Raw genomic sequence first — 19,647 nt, 5'->3', positions numbered from 1 at the left:
AACAAGCAGTCTGTACTTATCAGTCTTAATTTTTTTTTCTTAAATGAGAGTTAGAACAAAATGCAATTTATTTGTACTTTATTTTATTGATAAATGGTAAGTAATCTGATAGTTAAAATTGAAACTAATTCGAAAGGGTTATCATCCTATTATAATTAGTTCCAATTATTATCGCCAGTTGGTGGGGGTGAAACTTCCATCTTATAAATGGTAGTACAAGCATTTCCACCAGGTAGTTTAAATTGGAACTACACAAAACGGGTCAGTATCCTTTAATTAGTACAAATTATTATCGCCAGTGCAACTCCCAGTTATTAATAGCCAATTTTGGCTGATTTTGAATAGCTAGTGGTTATAATAAATCGTCCGGTCGTGGTTTTATTACTTCTAATAGAAAATCCAACCGCCCAAATAAGTTAAATACTGGATTAAATACTAACTAATCTAAGGATGTCGATATTTTAACAGCTGATACTTAGCACTGAAAATTAGCAACAGAGTCGATTTTTTTTGGAATTTTTCATGCCTAGATTATTGATTAGGATGACTTTTTTATGATGTACAGCGTCATTTGTTCCATCCTAAAAGTTTATTTCTTCTAAATCTTCAAGCTTGACATCTGTGTTCTGACTCTCACTATAAAAATTCTGTATTTTTTCTCATTCACGCTTCATTTAGAAAGTAAAAAAAAAGCACATTCAATTCTATTATTTGTCCTTATTATACAGACTACAAGTTCTAAAATTCGGCAAGATATGTGAATACGTTTTACATAATCTCCAGTCTCGTTCTGAAGAAAATCGAACGTCAATAATTCGAGAACCCGATTACAATAATCAATTATTCAATGGAATGATAATAGTTAATAAAAATACAATCAAACTTGGCCTGAATAATCCATATAAGTGGAAGTTCAGATTTTTAATAACTTTGCTTAAAAAAATTAGAATCTCAATGATATTTCAGTTTATTTCTGACACATTTTCAAGATTGATTTTGAATTTGGTTGAAGACTCTTGCACTCAATTTTGCACGATGATTCTCATGACATCGTGGTCGACGAAGTTCGCCTTGGCAAAAACGCATTGCCGGACAGGACGTCAAAAATTCACTCGAAGCACTCGATATTTGCAATGAAGATGCGTTTCCAAATGTCTACCAAATGTTCTGACAGTTTTGCCTGTGACAACAGCAACGAATGAATGCTTCTTTTCAAATTTGTTTCGTTTCAAAACACACTTTAGTTCGACAATGCCTGAAGATCGATGCACATACAGTTTTGGAGAAGTTTTTTTTGTACTTCGCAGAATAAAAAATAGTGCCTTAATATCACATTTTAACATAATAAAATGTTCTCTTTCTCGAAAGTAAGTTGTTTTTATTGACTTTACGACCAACATGATGAAAAAAAGTTTGAACATCCCTAGAATGAATCCTGCGCGCGGGCCTGCAAGTATTGATACAAATAGATGAGATTCTAAAACTGAAATTATTTCTGAGACATCTTGTTATATTTCTAGTTTTTGATTCTTTATAATGTTTATCATTTGCCGAAGTTCAATTGTATTTATAATGAATTTAATAAAATTTAAATAAAAATTAAATAATAACAACCAAATAAAAATGTCTGAACACAAAATGAATAAAAAAAACATATCCAACAGATATCAACAAGTGATATCAAACTAAATCTTTAACACAGATTGTATCTAAACCTTCAATTAAACAACGCATAAATGCCATCTCTTTACGTGCATTCTCAAATATAACACGTGGATCGGTTGCAGTACATCGTAAACAATTTGGTGCGAATACCATAGCTAAATTAGATGCATCCATTTTTGTTTTCGATACAACTGCGGGTTGACTAAATGTTTGTAAAAATCGTATTAAATAACATAAAACAAAACGATTTATTCGTGGTAAACGTTGTATTATATTTGTAGCACGTTCTATTGTCATTGGTTCGTATACACATTCATCGTACAGTGTATCAGGGATTAATGGTTCATATAATTCACGATACCATAATTTTAGTAGATTGGCTGGTACATGTGCATCTGTAACGGAAATAAATTTTTAATGTTAGCTTTGAAGCTAAACTTAAAAAATCTGAAAACATATCTAAGGAAGTATTGTGAAGATTTGAGCCGGTCTAGATTTTAATGGGTCCCGACTGTTAAAGTCGCTATGTAACTACTAGACTTGTTTTTTTCTTTTCAGTTTTTATTTAACGCAGTCGAGTTTTCGATATTTAAAATTTATCTCTTTTATTATATTTTTAGTTAGGATGTTAAAATACTTATTCAATGATATCTCACTTAACATATTCGCTGACTTTCATTTTCCGCCTATGTATGTATGCTAGGTCTTTTTTGGCGCTCTAAAATCTTAGCCTATGGGCCGATTTTAATTATTCTTACGTCAATCGATTTGTCTATTTAATACCTATTCAATGAGACCCCACTTAACATAGTTCGTCGAACTTTTTTCACAATATAGCGTCTGGTTATCGCATGTGCTTATTGAATTCTCATTACTGTCATGTCTTTAGTGACACTCGCAACTTTAAGACAAATGGATTAGCGTATGAATAATAAAAATCGGCCAACGCGTTTCATCTCCGCATGTGCCGCAAAGGAACAAATACGCGGACAATTTCTTGAGGATATTTCTTAGTCCATAGGGCTTTTCATTTACAAAATGATCCTCTTTTGTTTCGGACTGTTTTCAATCAAGTAAAGACATATCTTATATCTACTATCCTTGTCAAAAAGCGCTGCTTGAAAAAGATAAAATATATTTAACTTTCTTCGGTTGAATTGTTTTTGACAACTGTCCGAAACAAAAGCAAATCGATGAAAAGGTCTATTCTCTATGTCTATGGATTCCTGACCCCACATTAGATGGTTGTGACAGTGCACACGCCCACTATCGGGATATTACCTCGGCCTTGTAATTGATTATATACATGATATAAATTTGTTTGACATATTCTCACAGACATATATTTATCATAGAACGCTGTTTTGTCATTTTGATAGGTATGTTTAAAAAGAAAATATCCATGATTTATAGGATCCAGGTTTTTCACTTTGATGATCAGTCTAAATTGAATTGCCCAAGAGGGCAGCCAATAGAAAGTAGAATCAGTCAAGTGGTTTGATTAGCCTGCCGCTTTCCTGTATTCTTTCTTCTGTGGTTTTCTGTCAAAATATATTCAGATAAATTTAAATAAATTCCACTTACCACTCGGCGCATCTATTAGTTCCCACTGATCTAATTTATTTTTATATGTATTGACTTCATCCACATCAGCCGATACACGAAATATACCTTCTGTAGAAGCACCATCTAGACGTAAAATTTGTTCACTTAATACAACTTGAGCCCAGGGTAATTGTCGATCTGGATATTTATCTCGTTGTAAATTCATGACCTCTTGCAAAGTATTACCAAACATACTTGTTTTAAATATTTGTATCTAAAAGGAGAGAACAGAATAAGAACCTTTTGTAAGAACTTATAACAGACGCATATTGGTTGCATTCAGAGTAATTATGCGTTGGGGTAGGTTTTGAAGTCGTTTGAATTAATTAAATTGTAGATTTCGAGTCCTAAGCGAGTTAAATATCGTCTCAAGATTTTTTTAAAGTTGAAACTGTAGACCATTCTGAGTGTAGCTGTTGTAAGAGTCATATAGACGGAAACCTTTTTGGCTCCATTTACGACACCCATCATTGAGTAAGTTCCTCTGAACATAACCATTAAGTGAGATAAAAAAACTTACCCTAGCCGCATCAATATCATCCGGTTGTGGTTTACGCGCTTTTCGTTTGCCAGTCTGATGTCCAATACGTTCTAAGCGATTAATTGCAATCATTGCATAATGACTAATACGCACATGTATTGGTCCACGTTCTGGATCAGGAAATATACGTGTTAATGATGGATCATAGTGACGATTTAAATAGCCATGTAATACCGGTTGAAATGTTACACTTGGTGGTATAAATGATAATGCTACAGCAAACAATTCCCAACCACGTAACAACGAATCACGTCTTGGATTTTCTGTTGTTTGTCGACATAATTGTAAATATAGTTCATCTCGAATACTACGAAAAAAATAAATATTAATTTTAATCTTTGTAATTTCACAAAGTATATTTTTTGGCTAAATAAATTTGATTCTTATCAATTTTCTCATTAGATTTTACAGGGAAAATTTTCAAAAATTGTAGATCCCGATTAAAGCTTCCATAAATTCCAAAATTATAGTGTAAAAGTAAAAATGGAAAGTAAAATTCTTCACAGAAGGCAAATTTAAATTTAAATTTTCAAATTGTGTGTACCCAGGGGCGGATTTACGAATTTGTCGCCCATAGGCAGGCATCAAAGTGCCGCCTTTTTTTATAAACAAAAATCTGTTTTATTTATTTGGAAATTGAAAAATATTTAATATAATAAATGAAATAACTTTAAGGTTTACAAAACAAAAAAACATTTCATTTTTCAATTATTTAAATGTACATTTTTACGCCGGACTTTTTCAACAAAAGTTTCAACTTCAATACACATTATAGCCAAAGAATTTAGTCTGTTTTCTTTCATCGTGGAACGCAAATAAGTTTTGATACGTTTCAAGCATGAAAATGAACGTACCGCAGTACAATTTGCTACTGCAGTGCAAGTAAACATTCTAACAGCGATATCGATTATTTAAGTGAAGTGGCGACTTTTTCAAATGATTGTTTCACGCAAAGTTGACTAAAATTGAAAAAAATTCACATTTTTACATTTTTATTAAACAAAAAAATTTTTAATAATTGAAACGAATTTTTTGAAGCCCCCTTTTTTTTGCCGCCGTAGGCACAGGCCTACTTTGACTACGCATAAAGCCGTCCCTGTGTGTACCAGGATGTGTCGTATTCATTTTTAAAAAGACATTGTAACTCAAATTATATGATAATATATGTAAGTACAAATATGTTACATCTTTTGTCTTTTCATTCAATGCAAAAAATCAGCTGGGTCTAACAAATATGTTTTACATCTTTTTTACTCGTGGCGCTGATATCTTAGCGTTAAAATCCCATAATTCATAAATACAATGTATAACACAAAAATGATGTATAATACTTACTTAACATTATTAAATGCGATAGTTAGTATATCATGTAATACAGAATTACACGATATACCTTGTACACGAGTTTTTCGATCACCCATGTACACTTGAATTAACCGAAATAGATCACGACACATTTTATTATGTTGTTTACCACCGTCGTTACATGCTATCGATAACATTGCACGATTTATTGAGCCACCACTCCAACTAAGCATATCACGTACCGTCTGTTTTCTACGAAATATTCCTCTGTAATAAAAATAAAAATATTTAGAAAGCAAGAATTTTTTTTTTGTATACAAGTTATCGAATAAGAAGAAGATGAATAATCAATCCAATAAGAAGCAATCTTAGTAGAGATGAAAAACGTTTTGAAATGAAAACGCGAGTTTGTTTAAATTAAAGGATCTACTTACTTGCTATGTAAGTTTAAATTATCTTGTGCAAATTTCTCCATATCAATTTCAGGTAATTGAATTGATGTCGACTGTTGTGCTTCAGCAATACTATAATAATTCTCCTGTTCATGTAACCATAAACTACCTCCAGGACCACCTGGACCTCCACCACTTCCTGGCGTGATTGACGTTGAAGATGATTGATTTGATTGATCAATCATACGTGGACAACTGTAAAAGGAGAAAAATTCTAAAACCTTGGCACAATTTACAAAAAAATTAATGTACTTATAAATTATTTCTATGATAACCAAAATTCAAAATATTCATTGAATTTACCTATTAAATGATGTCGGTACTTGTGATGGAGTTGATTGGGGTAATGACGATGATGTCGATGTATAATTATTACGAAAGCCATATGTTAAGTATTTACTATCTGTGGTCGATGTTACTTGTTTGTCTTTATCATCACCACGGTCACGATGATGATGATCTGAACGATTGTTTAATGAAAACGATGGATGATTTAAATACTCGCCACTTAATTTTGTGTTACTATATTGTGGTTGTTGCTGTTGTTGTTTATTGTACATGGATGGGGATGATAATTGTTGGATACTACTACCAAGAGCACCTGGACCTCGACCCTCTGCACTTGGTGTACATAATGGCGGTGGTATATGATGATGATAACTATTTGTTTCTGATTGATCCGAATCTTCATTGTCTGGTTCATGGCCTAATTTAATTGAACAATAATTATTTTCAAGCATTCCATAAAAACAAATAATTGTAGAATGTCGCAAAAATAAATAACTGGATACTTATTTGGAATTATTTGAGGAATATGATTGATTAAGTTATAGATAGTATTCCGATTCTATTCTGCTCATATCTGTCTTGCCGTAACATAAGTAAATGCGTGCCTCTATATTTAAAATCGGCCATAAAATAATTTCAAACAAGAGTAGCTTGCTATTTTAAAGACGTACGTTTGAATGCCTAATAATGCCTGTCTCCCATAGCTATGTATCATTCTTGGTGAGCCAGTTAGCTTTGCAATTACCTACAACCTCACAGACTTATCAGGCATTTAATTTGGCACTTCGACAAAAACTCAACTCAAGAGAAAATCGGCAGCAATATGCTTAAAAGAAGGATATATCAAACTTCCTTAAACTCCTTATTTAATCAAGGGCTTGCATTCTAATCAGGCTCTTTTCAAAAACTCTAACGGACTTGTGATTTATTTCAAAATGCCTATTGTAATTCACGATGTAACTATGTTTGTTCGTAATCTAATACTTCACAGTGAACTTTGTGTTCGGTGGCGTACTCAAGATATTGTGTCATGTGCCGTTGGTTCGCCATCCTTGTCTTAAGACTATATATTCATTGGAATTTTTTGTTTATTTCAGTGCATGGAATTTCACATTAAATTTTTAGTAATACTAATAATTACACCTTGGATATTATTTCTTTAAGAAAATTAAAAAAAATATCCAAATTACCTGTTAATGATTCACTTCCACTATACGAATGACCATCATCTGATCCCGTATCTGAATCAATATGATCTCCTGTACGATAACAACCCGATATAGCACCTAAACCACTTAAACTTCGTCCATCCGCTTCCCGTCCCCCCAACAATGAATTCTGTTGTAATATATAATGTTGTAACGGTAATAAATATTGTTCTGTTGTTTCATGCCAATTCGAATACAATGGTATACAACTATTCTCATAATTATTAATTAAATCGGACGAACACGTTGAAGGAGGCGTTATAGTCGTCGATGTTGTACTATTTGTAATTATAGACGACGGTGGTGTCGTTGTATTTGTTTGTTTATCACGATCACGAGATCGCTGTTGTTGTGATTGTGATGTCACAAAACTGCTACTTCGTGATAATTCCGATGTACGGCGTCGTAATTGTGGAGTACTCGCTGATAAACTTAATGGAACGGCTTGCTGTTGTTGAGAATGTGAATGATGACTTTGTTGTTCCTGATTTCGATGTCTACTACTTCTAGACAAAAGATTAGTATCACAATTAGTTTCTTTTAAGACTACAAATTGGTTAAAAAAGTATAATAAAAAGTAAAATTGTAACTCGAATAAAATGTTATTTCCCTGCGAAGTATTGACAAATTAGTAGTTAATAAAATATAGTGACGTCGTAGTTAGCAAAATATAATCGCGAATATCTAAGTCGAAATTCTAGCAATTAAATCTTCTGTATCTCGAACTACTTGTTAAATCGAAAACTCAAAGTCTTTTACATTTCCTTTGGCATTCGAGTTATTGAGATAACAATAAATAATCTCAACAATAAGTAAGAAATATTTTTATTGTTGTTTCTTGAACAGTGTTCAAAAATTAGTTTAATTGTGGTTAAAAAATACTCATATATGTATGAAAAAGTGGCATCCAGTGACCGCATGCATATCATGGGTATTTCTTTGGAACTATGCAACTGGAAACTATGCAACAATAAAAATTGTAGTTGAAGTAATTGTGTATATTTTCGTTTCGATTCGACTTTCTAGCTTCAAAATCGACCGAGTATGCCAATTTTAAGATCGCTTATTTAAATTTTCTGCAGTCAACATTATATTAAAAATAGTACAACTTCGTCATGTTTTAAGAGATAAAAAGAAATCAAAAAGCATTTTAAAAAGGCAAGATTTAAACTTTTTAATGGTGCTATTTGTAAAAGCCCTTCGCCCCTCCCGAGTATCCATTTTTCAGTACGAAGTTGTTACAGCCTAATAAATAACTGTGCCAAATTTCAAATTTTCATTTTTAAATAATTTTATTGTACTAAAGGAATTAGTCATTATATAAATTAATGAATCAAATTTTCAAATAAATAATAAACATTTGTATACCCAAATTTAGAAAATACTTGCTGTGTACCCAAATTTAGAAAATGTCGTGAAATTTATCACTATTTTAACAAAAAAACTATAAACAAAAATACATAAAAATGATAATATTTACAATTTGACGTACATCAATCCATCATTAGTTAGGTTACCTGTTAGGACTAACGGAAGTGCTTAGTGTTTTTTTTTCTTATTATGGGATTTTAATGCTAAGAAAGACTCTACCCAGCGATAGAAAAATGAATCATATGTGTTAGCTTGTATAGATATATAATATTTAACAGAAATGTTTACAATATTGTATATTTCAACATTAAAATACTTATTATTATTTTAATTTGGGTCTTTATGACCTTTAAGTATCGTGGTTGTTTGGCGATGTATTTGTTCTTCTATTGAATAGATTTAACTTAGAAGTAAAAAAGAACACAGAAGTTAGAAGCCATTCCAATAAGAATGATTTTTATTTACCAAATAAAACCAACTTCACTTACCCATAAATTTGATCTTTTTTTGATGCTTTAATTGTTGGCGTTTGTGTTGATTGATGTACTTGTGTTGGTTGTATTATTGTATTATTCGATTGTTGTTGTTGTATTGTTGTCTTACTTTCAGGATCAGTATTTTGTTTTAATGTTTGTAATTTAGCTAACGGTATAATATCACAATTATTCGGACGATGCCATACTGTACATTGTGTACTTGCATTATAATAATAAAAACGTGCTGTATTTGAATCAAATAATTCCCACCATTGATTTGAATCTGTTCGTTTTACTGGTACACCCTGTAAATTTTATTTTCAACATTATTTTGAAAATTATTTTATTATGATTCATTTGATAATAAATATGTTATTATTGGTATGTTAAATAATATTTTGTACTTTTGTTTTAGAATTCCAGGCGATAGTTTGAAATTTCTTATTTTTGTACAGTGTGACTACAAGAATTTCTCAAAAATCGAAGATATTTGATAAAACAGGGAAAAACCACTTATAGTCAGAACTAAATTTTAATGTTAAAAGAAAGTAAAATTTTGGGGTAAACAAACGATTTTTGTAATCTTCGTCATCGAATTTTAGGCGGTACCTCGAAAACTATATGGAAAATGATCAAACGATCGTTATTTTTAATACTAACTCTCCTTAATATTGATTTTTATCTAAGTACAAGGTGGTCTAAGTTACTTCACTTCATCAAATGATAGATAATGTTAAAATGATGACAATTTCTTCATACACTTTAGGCAGCCAATCAGAAACGCGCTACAGCGGCAAGACAATGGGAGGAGGGTAAAAAACTGCGAGAGTGAGACGCGAGAGCTTCAACGTTAGGTTGCTTTGTACGTATGGATGTATGTGAATGTTTAGAAAGACGCGGATATCCGTTCATCGGATCAAAAAATGGAAGAGAACTTTTTGCCTTAGAATTTTATTTTTTACCTGATACAATAAGGGTGTCCGTCACTCCTGTGACACCCTGTATATTATTGTAAATATTACCAAAACGGCAGTTTAGAAAAATCGAAAATTATGATGATAAATTACGAACTATCGGTAGAGATATCACCCAGATACGAGAAAGTTACCTTTTGTAATGAGTTTTATTGAAGACAATAACCTTTTCTGGATTTTTTACAATTTTCTTAGGGGTTACCCCTCCGGAAAAATCACAAACAACTGTTTCGTAATTTGATATTTGAATTTTTATGGTATTGCCCGAGATTCTATATAAAAGCTTATATAATCCCGGATGGTAAAGATATTTTTAACATATTTCGAACAATTTTCTATCTATCTGTACTGTTCAACATAGAGCAAAACAGTTCGAAGACTGTCATAGATAACAGGATAACGCAAAATTTTTACGTAGAACTGTTGGTTCGAAACATTTTCTTTCAAAACGGTAAGAAATACGTCACAAAATCGAAATAATGCGTCAAATTTGTGATAATTACGTAAGATCTCCGTAAAAATAATAGCTTCGTAAGAGAACGGTTTTCAAATCCCATGTTCATATGACTTGATGTAATAAAGTTATAGAAACATCATTTCTATTCGTAACTTATAAAAAGCACACAAATAAGAAGAAACAATAGGATTAGTTTTCAAATAAAAGTGAATTAATAAGTAATAATCGATAATTAACGTTAATTTAAAAACAATGTTGTTACAAACTTAAAGATTATTTTAACTGCAAACATAAATCGACAGATCTAATAAAAATTAAATCTCCATAAAATTCATAAACTGCAGTTTTTTTCTAAGACTAAATTGTATATTTACAAGTATGTAAAAAAATAAACTGAACTTAAGAATGTTAACTTATTCCGTAACTTAAGTTAGTTTAGGTAAATTGAACACACTTAAAATTAATGTTAACTAAGATTATTAAAATAAAATTTTTGCAAAATATTTACTTATTTAGTGTTATTTAACGTTAATCAAGATAAATATATGTAAAATAAAAAATAAATATTGTAAATTTAACATACCTCAGGAGGATCCCAAACACATTCACCAGTTGTTAAATTTGCATACATATGTTCCCCAGTTTTGGGCTCAATAATTTCAACCCATTCCATACTAAATGAATGATACAAGAACATAATTAATAAAAATATTTAACATATAAATGACATATTATTTAAATAAAAATGTTATGTAGGGCGTGACAGCGTGACATTTATTTCATGTTTCTCACATAACATAAAAATCAATAAACAAAAATTGAACGTTTAAAATTTTAGAAGTAATTGATGTATTCTAATAGAATTCGAATTAATTGATATATATAATTATTTCAATACAAACCTATTTGATGCCATCATTGTATGTTAAATAATAAATATTAATATGTTGAACAGTTTTACAGAGTACATTTTAACATGTATGTACATAAATATGTTTGATTGTCACAAAAATGTTTAACATCGCTGTCAGCATATACACTCACTTGCTAAACACTAGTCACAGATCTCACTACTTCATTTGGATAGCTAATTATAAAAGAAAGATGGATATTAAACAAAGAAGAAACATCGAACAAAACCTCACCTTTAATTTGACAAACAAATTAAATTGAATATTTAAGATGGAACTTTAAAAAGTTTCTTCAATGGTCATTTTAAATAATTTAACCAAAGCAATAAATTAAAAATAAACAAGTAAAAACAAACAATTGACTGTGTTAACTGTTGAAATACCATGTGTAGTCAGTGTTGATTACTCTGTCATATTACACATACATAACTAATATTCCATTATAATGCATACTATAAAATTTACGCCTAATTTGCGCCCTCACGGCTAAACAGTGATATTTGCAAAAAAATGTTTCAAACAAAAGTTTTGTTTATTTTTTTATAAGGAATATTTTTTACATTTAAATTTTTATTCTATCTCTAACGGTTTACAAGACCCAATTGACTTATATTGCTCATTTACAAACTCGACCTGACTTTTTACGTCCTGAGTACGCTGTAAAAATTTCAGCTGGATATCTCTTTGCGTTTTTGAGTAATCGTGATGACAGACGGACAGACGACAGACGAGAGACAGGCAGACAACCGGAAATGGACTAATTAGGTGATTCTATGAACATCTATACAAAAATTTTTTTCGTAGCATCAATATTTTTAAGCGTTACAAACTTGGGACTAAACTTACCTATGTATATTTCATATATACATGGTATAAAAATAGATATCCCTAAAAATATAAATGTGATTTTTTTATTCGAAATTTATAATAATAGATATCAGTAATAGGTGTTTTTGAAAAATATAATTGGTCAATATTATATTGTACTTTATAAATGAATATTTTTTTGAAGACACAAAGAATTGAAGTCACAGAAAGTCAAGAAAGATTCTTTATACACTTTAGCTTCGGAAAGAGAGTCGAATAAGTCCTCCAATATTCTTTTATAGTCGAAATTAAAAATGAATACTCATTTATACTTTTATAACACCGAAACTTTTAAGTTAAAAACCTATGTAACAGAAATAGATAGATATGGACCACAAGTTTCACACATGATAATAAATAGAACAAAAGCGATTTTGTACTTATTTCGGCTACGTGAAAGGATCTAGATTCAAAATAAGACTAGAGTGTTTTTTATTTTTAAGATAATTCCTTTGCCCAAAATTTGTAGTTTAAGTGAGAAACAATTAGATATTAACAGTTGCTCACCGTTGCTAACTTTTATAAAGCAAACTATATTTTACGGAAGCCCGGTAGTGACACGTTAAGTAGACATAGTAGTACCTCTGATTTCGCTGCGTCTGCTGACATACATAGTATGTCCGTCTTAATTTTTTAATTTTTTTAAAGGTGGCACTACTCGTTTATTCCACAATGGAACTCTAACAGTAGGACTATTTTATAAAATAAAATTTAAAATTTTATTTTAAAATTTATTTGTTGTAATAAATCAAATTTAAAAATCACAAATATTGTCTTGTGTAATTTAACACATTTAATTGAATTAGTATTAAAAAAAAATACTGAGCTATAAAAAATTCAAAAATTTTATTTTCCATCCCAGGATACTAATGAAATTTATCGAATAAGTCTTAAAGATTTGAGAGAATATAAACTGACAAGATAAGGTGCTGAAACTTCATTCTTGTCATCAAATGCGTAAAAAACATTTTTTCATCGCTGGAAATAAAAGATACTATTTCACTCCAATTTCAGTCGTAAATTTATGAATAATTAAAACTTGTTCCGGTCTTTTATCCAGTTGCCTTTGAAGTTTACTTAGACAAAATATTATTTGGTGGGGATTTAAACTTAAACAATGATCGATAAATAATCATTACAATTATATTTTCATAATAATTAGCGTACCTCATAAATAAAAGAAAAGAAAATTTTTGAACAATAAACAAAATAAATTAGCAGTTGTAATAAATATTAAAAATTATATTTTTTCTTTATACATTATTTTAATTATTTTGTAATTAAATTGGGTAAAAAATCATTTCTTTTACAAACATAAATGACTAATGAACATTATTTTATGATTAATCTGATGAGCTATGTATAAACTTTTAATAAATTTAAAATTTTTAAATAAAGCTCAATACTTTCTTCAACATTCAGAGGTACTTGTATATCAGGTATCAATACTTTGACTAATCGACAAAATATTTCATTGTAGAGTTTAGGCTTCAAGGTGTAGTCTTGTTTCAGAATATCAATTGCATCCTCATTGAGTGGTTTCATGTAATCTTTGGCCCCAATAGCTTCAGGAAGGTAATATAAACAATTTGGTTTTCCCGAAGCTATATGACGATTTTTTTGTTTTCTTATTCTATGTCGATTCCACTCACGGCGAATTGTTTCCAATTCAGCTCTAATTAAGTGCCCAAAGCAAAATTGTAAACACTCGACATTTATCATAGATGAATCATTGTAAAGACCTCTTTCACGTAAGTCTTTAAATAAATTAATCCAAAAATCCAAACCATATAGAATAAGAAAACAAAAAAATCGTCATATAGCTTCGGGAAAACCAAATTGTTTATATTACCTTCCTGAAGCTATTGGGGCCAAAGATAAAAAAATTAAAAAATTAAGACGGACATACTATGTATGTCAGCAGACGCAGCGAAATCAGAAGTACTACTATGTCTACTTAACGTGTCACTACCGGGCTTCCGTAATATTTTGTAAGTTTAGATATGTACTGTCTTACTGTGTACAATCAAATAATTTAAGCCTGTCATATAATTAAACAATATGAGAACCGTCCGTTTGACTATATTATTCTGTGATGATAGCTATCTATATTTAATATGAACGTCTGTAAATTCGATTCACATGATTGTTCAAAAATTTATCAATTTGCTTGAATACTTTATAATCAATTTTGACTGCAATATTATCGTTTTTAACGTCTTTAACCAATGCAAAACAATATAAACATATTTTGGTAGGTAAAAATAAATAGTTGTGATCATGAGTAATATTTGTTTTATATTTTATCTATCCATAATATTTGTTTAAATATTATTGAGAAATTACTTCATTGTATGATTTCCACTCAAAATACATGTTTATAAATTTTTGAACTGTCTCAATTTATATAAAGCCAAGTTATTATTATTAAACCATTTTATTTTAAAAAATCTTTCTGAAAAATACTCGACATTTTGTGCCCAAATTAGTCTACATTTGTGTCATATATGTGCATGCAGATAAAATCACTAATCAGTGATGCTTGATACAAAATATCATAAAAAACTTTAATTAAGTGTTTTTTCTTTAATTTAAAGCTTGATATTTGCAATAAAAGTAATTGAATTTTGTAGTTATATCAATCTTTAGATTTTAAACATACTTTTAATAAAAAAAGAAACAAGAAAAAGCTCAAAAAAGAGTTTTTTATAGATAGAGTACATTTTTAAACATTATCTATGAATTTTTTTATGACATTCCATTTTTATTTACAATATCAGTGAATATCAGTTACAAATTTTGTTTCAATCAGTTATTACAAAAACTTTTAAATATTTTAACGACTTGGTAAGTAGAAAAACAAATAATAATTACAAAAGAATTATTATATTTATTGATTTAAGATCGATTAATAGCCTTATCATTCAAATCAGATACAAAAATAGTGTGTGCAGAGTGTTATTAAAAATATTTTATTTTATTGGTCATTTTCAGTAGTTCCATTCTAATCGAACAAGAATTTTCAAGTGATCAAATGTTGTTTTTAAAAAAATACGCTTATGTAATAATTTATTAGTGATTTTATTTTGTGATAATTAAAAAAAAATGTCGATTAACATTCCAAAAAATGTCAATTTAATTGATTTAAATAGTCCTATTTTAAAACATCAGTTAATAAAACCGTTAATGCCGGAATCAAAATTAGTGTTTCCCTTGGAGTCGGCAAGAGATAGTTTAGACAATAATCCATTTGATCAAGTTTTTAAAGAAGCTATCAAATTCGATAATGAACCGGATCCTTTTGAAATAGTTGAAGAAAAGGTGAAACAATATGAAAATATTCAAATTGAAATAAATAGAGATGATGATGCGGATTCGTCTTTAGGTATTTTAGACGATTTAGATGATAGTTTAAACACATTAGAGAAAGAAATTACAACACCGAATAGAATAGAAACTTCAGGAGTATTAAACGCTTCCACCGAGCAAGAAATTCGGGAAACAATTGCAGAACGAGTGAATCGATGTATCGAGCAAGCTTCACCATCACATAGAAGTAATTTATCGTTGAATTTAAATTTAAGACGTTCATATTCGAATAGTTATCTAGGTATATCGAATCAATTAAGCTCGATTTCGGGTGGAGATGCGTGTTCATCGTTAAATCGTGCTGGTTTCCTAAATACAGCTTCAACGTTTGAAGAATTTATTTCGGAACAACGTTTAGAAAACGATTTTGATAAAGCATTTCATGAACAATTACAACGGCGTCCATCATATAATTATCAAAGTTCATCGGCGTGTGTGATTCCGCTGGCTGGAAGACAATCATTAAGTGCACGTAAACCATATAAAAATGAATTACCAACATTAGAACATTTTCGTTTAAAGAATTACAATTTTAAAGAACGATTAAAATCATTTGATAATTTGGATAATGAAGATAGTCCTAAAAATAAGGTAAAATTTTATAAGGATGAGTTCTTGTTGACTTCGAGTTGAGACATAGTTATTGAAATAAATACCACGCACGATACTCGAAATAAATTTTTATTTCGAGTATCGTGGTATTTATTTCAATAACTATGTAAACTTTTGTTTATTATCAGTGTAAATGTACTCAGTTATAAGTAATCCTCGCCTGATACATTGTGTCCAGGACTCGATCCAGCTATTTAGCCGCTCCTGGCAAAAATAATATTTGCCGCATTTTATACTCAAATCATATACTAGGTGTCTTTTTAAAGTTGACTTATGCTTGAAATTCGATAAATAAATTTAATCGAGGAAAATGCTTCAAACGAAAAATGTTTGTTTCAAAGGCACACATTTTATATCGGCATCGAATTCGATCCTAAGTTTTCAGGTTTAATTAAAACCTCACTCTGATTCATAACTGACATACAGTAGATGAACGCTTTAATTTAGAAAGTTGTTCTTTATAAATACGCAAACACTTTTTGTTTGAAACAGTTTTTTGAAAATAGAATAGTTTAGACAGTAATTAATATAAAAAAATCCATCTTTTTGTGCGTTTGTTCATTCAAAGAACTGAAACGCTCTTTATAAAAAAACGAATCACTATTATTGGATTTATTGGAAAATTTAGCCTAGATTTCGCAGAAACAATTATACGGGGAATAATTTTCGTTGTTTAAAAATTCAAAATGTAAAGTATAAAATAAATAAGCTCTGAATATTACACCCCCTTTTTCAAACTGGTTAGGAAACCATGGCGATTTCAAAACAGTTGATCGTGTATTTTTTTATACTAATATAGTTATATTTAATATCCGGATATGTTTTTTGTTTTAGGATGATTCGAATGATTCTGTATTTTTTGAACCTAGGAAATTAGTCGATGCGTTTTCGAAGTATAGTGATGGTTCATTTAATTTAAATGTAAATGGTCGAAGTTGTAAGTATATTTAACAATTTTTTTAATATTCTACATAGACGAGACGATAGAACATTTGAGATCGATTTTTTTTCTGGGTAAGACATTGAAGTACGGGTTTTTGCTTTCGATTCAGGAAGTCAATTATAAAACTTTCGATCTATTTTGATTCTATAAAATCATTAAAATTTTTTTTGACATCGACAGGATGCATTTTTTTAAGTACATCTTTCGATCTGTTGTGTTACGCTAAGATAGTAACGTTCAGCCCAATCGTTAGACAATTGCTTTTCTGATCAAATTTCATCCATTGTTTTTCGACAAAGGTCTAAATTTTGACGAGTAAGTATCTAAGCTGGCGATCTCTGAATCCTCTGGTGGGTGCTTAATTAACGGGACTGAACACAAGTTCAGAATCACTATCAATTGAATATTTTTAGATAAATAAGGTCTAATAACTTTAATAACTCTCATTAATTTTAAAATAACAATAGTTCGCCTTAATAACTATTTTAAAGTTTAAAATAAAAAATGGCACTGCGAGTTTGAAACACGAAAAATTATTTGAAAAATATATCATATTTTGGAAAATAATTTAATTTTTTTCCTTTTTACAGCTCCCTGCGAATCAATTAAAGAAGAAGTGATTAACGATTGTGATAATAATTTAAATAAAGACTTAAATGAAATAGATGAAAATGAAAATCAAGAAAAAAATATTAACTTCAATAATAATTCCATTACAAAAATTCAAAAAACCAATAAAAAATTGAATCAATCAAAAAAATGGAAGAAAGAAACTATACAAGTTTTAGAAACGATTTTGCAAGCTTTAAAAACCGAAAGCGATACCGATGATAACAACGAAGACTACTTAACTAACATAGCTAAAATAATTACCGATAAACAGACACAGCATAATGAAAATGTGAACCATCAAGAAGAAAATTTAGATAGTACAGCTTCATGTGATTCTAGTGATGATTTTGTTGAAGTAAAACCTCAACCTCAAGAAGTAATTCAACCAAAACCATCAAAAATGCGTAAATCTTATTCATTCACAAATTGCCAGCCACAAAAATTAAATTTGGAAGCAACAAAACCAGTAATAAAAACTCAAAAAATTGAAATTAATACTCAACAACAATTGAAGAATTTACGTCCAAAAAATTCGACTTCAGATATAGGGAAAAAAGGACCATTAAAAGCTGTCATTCCTATAATTGATATTATGACCAAAGGTAAAAAAAAACTTATGTATTTTTTTCTCTCAATCGTTTTATTTAGGTAGCGATAAGTCGAAAGTGTGATATCTCAAAATAAACTGAGGCTTATATATTGGAAAATTTTAAGTTGAGAACAAAAGTTTCTAAAAATGTATTGGAAAATGACATATTCGAATAATTTATAGAAGTTATCGTTTTTATTTGCACTATTACATCTAGCCCTAGCACCTAGATTAAGAGTCCTCTGCGCCCTCTTTGAGACGAGGCGTCTTCGGGTAAGAGGCGTTATTAAAATCGGATGAAGCTATACGATTCTGTCGAAGTCAGACGCCACGCAGGCCCTTCAAGTGGGATCATTAGAGATATCCATGTTATGAAGGTGATAGTTTAATCGACAGTGTCTTGTCAAGAGTCCCACTACCCTTCGCAATTCCAATTATTTTTCGCCGAGATATACCTGTATGAAATTTCGAGAAAATTTAAAATTTATTAAAATGCGACACTTTTTTGCGGAGCAGTATATTTTTAAAAACTTGTCTTCACTTTTATGAACTAAACTGCTTCTAAATTACTTTTTGTTACTTTTCCTAACCATTTTCTGTTATAAATAATTTTAATTTTTTTTTTATTTCAGACGCAGTAGTGAAAAATTCAAAACCAACGGTAAAAAATACATCCATAGTTGTAAAATCAAATAAAATGATTTCAAGTACCCCCAAAACTGTAAGTTATTATTTAAAAAATTTTCCCTTCATAATTGAATTTTTTTTTTAATCGATTACAATTTTCAGGAATCAAAAACTAAACCTATTGCTCAATCAACCCCCACCAATACAACAAACTCAAAATTGAAATCACGTAAATCCGTCGGTATATCACCCATTTCCAGGTATTCGCAATCAAATAATCGTAAAAGTAACAACGATAATACATTAAATTCAACGTTTTCACCACCGACACCAATCGATAACGTCAAGACTGGTCCAAAATTAGCTAAAAGATTAACATCAATTCATAGTTCTAGTACATTAGGTAAAATGACTCCACGAACATCTTCACAACTTTTAACGCGACATAAATCTGCGAGTGAGTTAAAAGTATCATTCGATAAGAAAGTTATGGAAAAAACGACTGGTGCTAAAAGTAAAATAACTGCTTTGCGGCCATTAAATCATGTTATTTCGAAAGTGCATCGTACTTCGTCAGTTCCTGGGAAAGAAAATATTCGGAATTAAAATACTCTGTTTTTAATTGTTTATAATAATTTTATTGTTTTTAACTTTTTTTACTTAAAGACGTATTAATTATTTTTTATACTATTTTTTATTACTAATGATTTCCTAATCAAATAAAGGTGATTTTGATAATTTTTGAGTTGATTTTTTTGTGTACCTTGTATATATT

The 19,647-nt window shown here is 29.8% G+C and overlaps 2 protein-coding genes across 4 annotated transcripts; one reads left to right on the top strand and one right to left on the bottom strand.

Annotated features, from left to right (window-relative positions):
- Nucleotides 1–613: 613 nt before the first annotated feature.
- LOC123305394 (rho GTPase-activating protein 39) lies at nucleotides 614–11,376 on the bottom strand. Of its 3 annotated transcripts, XR_006536841.1 has the most exons (11): nucleotides 11,245–11,376; nucleotides 10,926–11,016; nucleotides 8,924–9,216; nucleotides 7,047–7,570; nucleotides 5,872–6,274; nucleotides 5,551–5,763; nucleotides 5,147–5,383; nucleotides 3,791–4,118; nucleotides 3,250–3,484; nucleotides 1,095–2,060; nucleotides 614–626 (listed from the first exon to the last, which is right to left on the bottom strand). XR_006536841.1 is itself a non-coding variant. In XM_044887095.1 (10 exons), the coding sequence occupies exons 1-10, from the start codon at nucleotides 11,259–11,261 to the stop codon at nucleotides 1,681–1,683; spliced, it is 2,721 nt and encodes a 906-aa protein (XP_044743030.1). In that variant the 5' UTR covers nucleotides 11,262–11,376; the 3' UTR covers nucleotides 635–1,680. The 3 variants fall into 3 exon arrangements, 2 of the variants coding, with proteins under 2 accessions (XP_044743030.1, XP_044743031.1); XM_044887095.1 differs by lacking the exon at nucleotides 614–626 and having other exon boundaries at nucleotides 635–2,060; XM_044887096.1 differs by lacking the exon at nucleotides 614–626 and having other exon boundaries at nucleotides 635–2,060; nucleotides 7,047–7,567.
- Nucleotides 11,377–15,201: 3,825 nt separating this feature from the next.
- LOC123305110 (GATA zinc finger domain-containing protein 7-like) lies at nucleotides 15,202–19,500 on the top strand. The gene is made up of 5 exons (XM_044886731.1): nucleotides 15,202–16,080; nucleotides 16,936–17,038; nucleotides 17,635–18,258; nucleotides 18,878–18,966; nucleotides 19,035–19,500. The coding sequence occupies exons 1-5, from the start codon at nucleotides 15,226–15,228 to the stop codon at nucleotides 19,476–19,478; spliced, it is 2,115 nt and encodes a 704-aa protein (XP_044742666.1). The 5' UTR covers nucleotides 15,202–15,225; the 3' UTR covers nucleotides 19,479–19,500.
- Nucleotides 19,501–19,647: the final 147 nt, after the last annotated feature.

Source organism: Chrysoperla carnea, chromosome 1 (assembly GCF_905475395.1).
Source record: "Chrysoperla carnea chromosome 1, inChrCarn1.1, whole genome shotgun sequence".
Classification (NCBI taxonomy): Eukaryota; Metazoa; Arthropoda; class Insecta; order Neuroptera; family Chrysopidae; genus Chrysoperla; species Chrysoperla carnea.
This window is presented reverse-complemented; position numbering and strand designations above follow the sequence as displayed.

What these genes read in the sequence shown, in the direction of transcription:
- LOC123305394 (XM_044887095.1), bottom strand. An exon ending in GTACCGACATCATTTAATAG is followed by an intron (nt 5,764 to 5,871) that starts GTAAATTCAATG and finishes CTCCTTTTACAG; the next exon opens with TTGTCCACGTATGATTGATC. An exon ending in ACTAATAGATGCGCCGAGTG is followed by an intron (nt 2,061 to 3,249) that starts GTAAGTGGAATT and finishes TTTCCGTTACAG; the next exon opens with ATGCACATGTACCAGCCAAT.
- LOC123305110 (XM_044886731.1), top strand. Translation starts at nt 15,226, where the DNA reads ATGTCGATTAACATTCCAAAAAATGTCAATTTAATTGATTTAAATAGT. An exon ending in AATTGATATTATGACCAAAG is followed by an intron (nt 18,259 to 18,877) that starts GTAAAAAAAAAC and finishes TTTTTATTTCAG; the next exon opens with ACGCAGTAGTGAAAAATTCA. An exon ending in TTTCAAGTACCCCCAAAACT is followed by an intron (nt 18,967 to 19,034) that starts GTAAGTTATTAT and finishes TACAATTTTCAG; the next exon opens with GAATCAAAAACTAAACCTAT.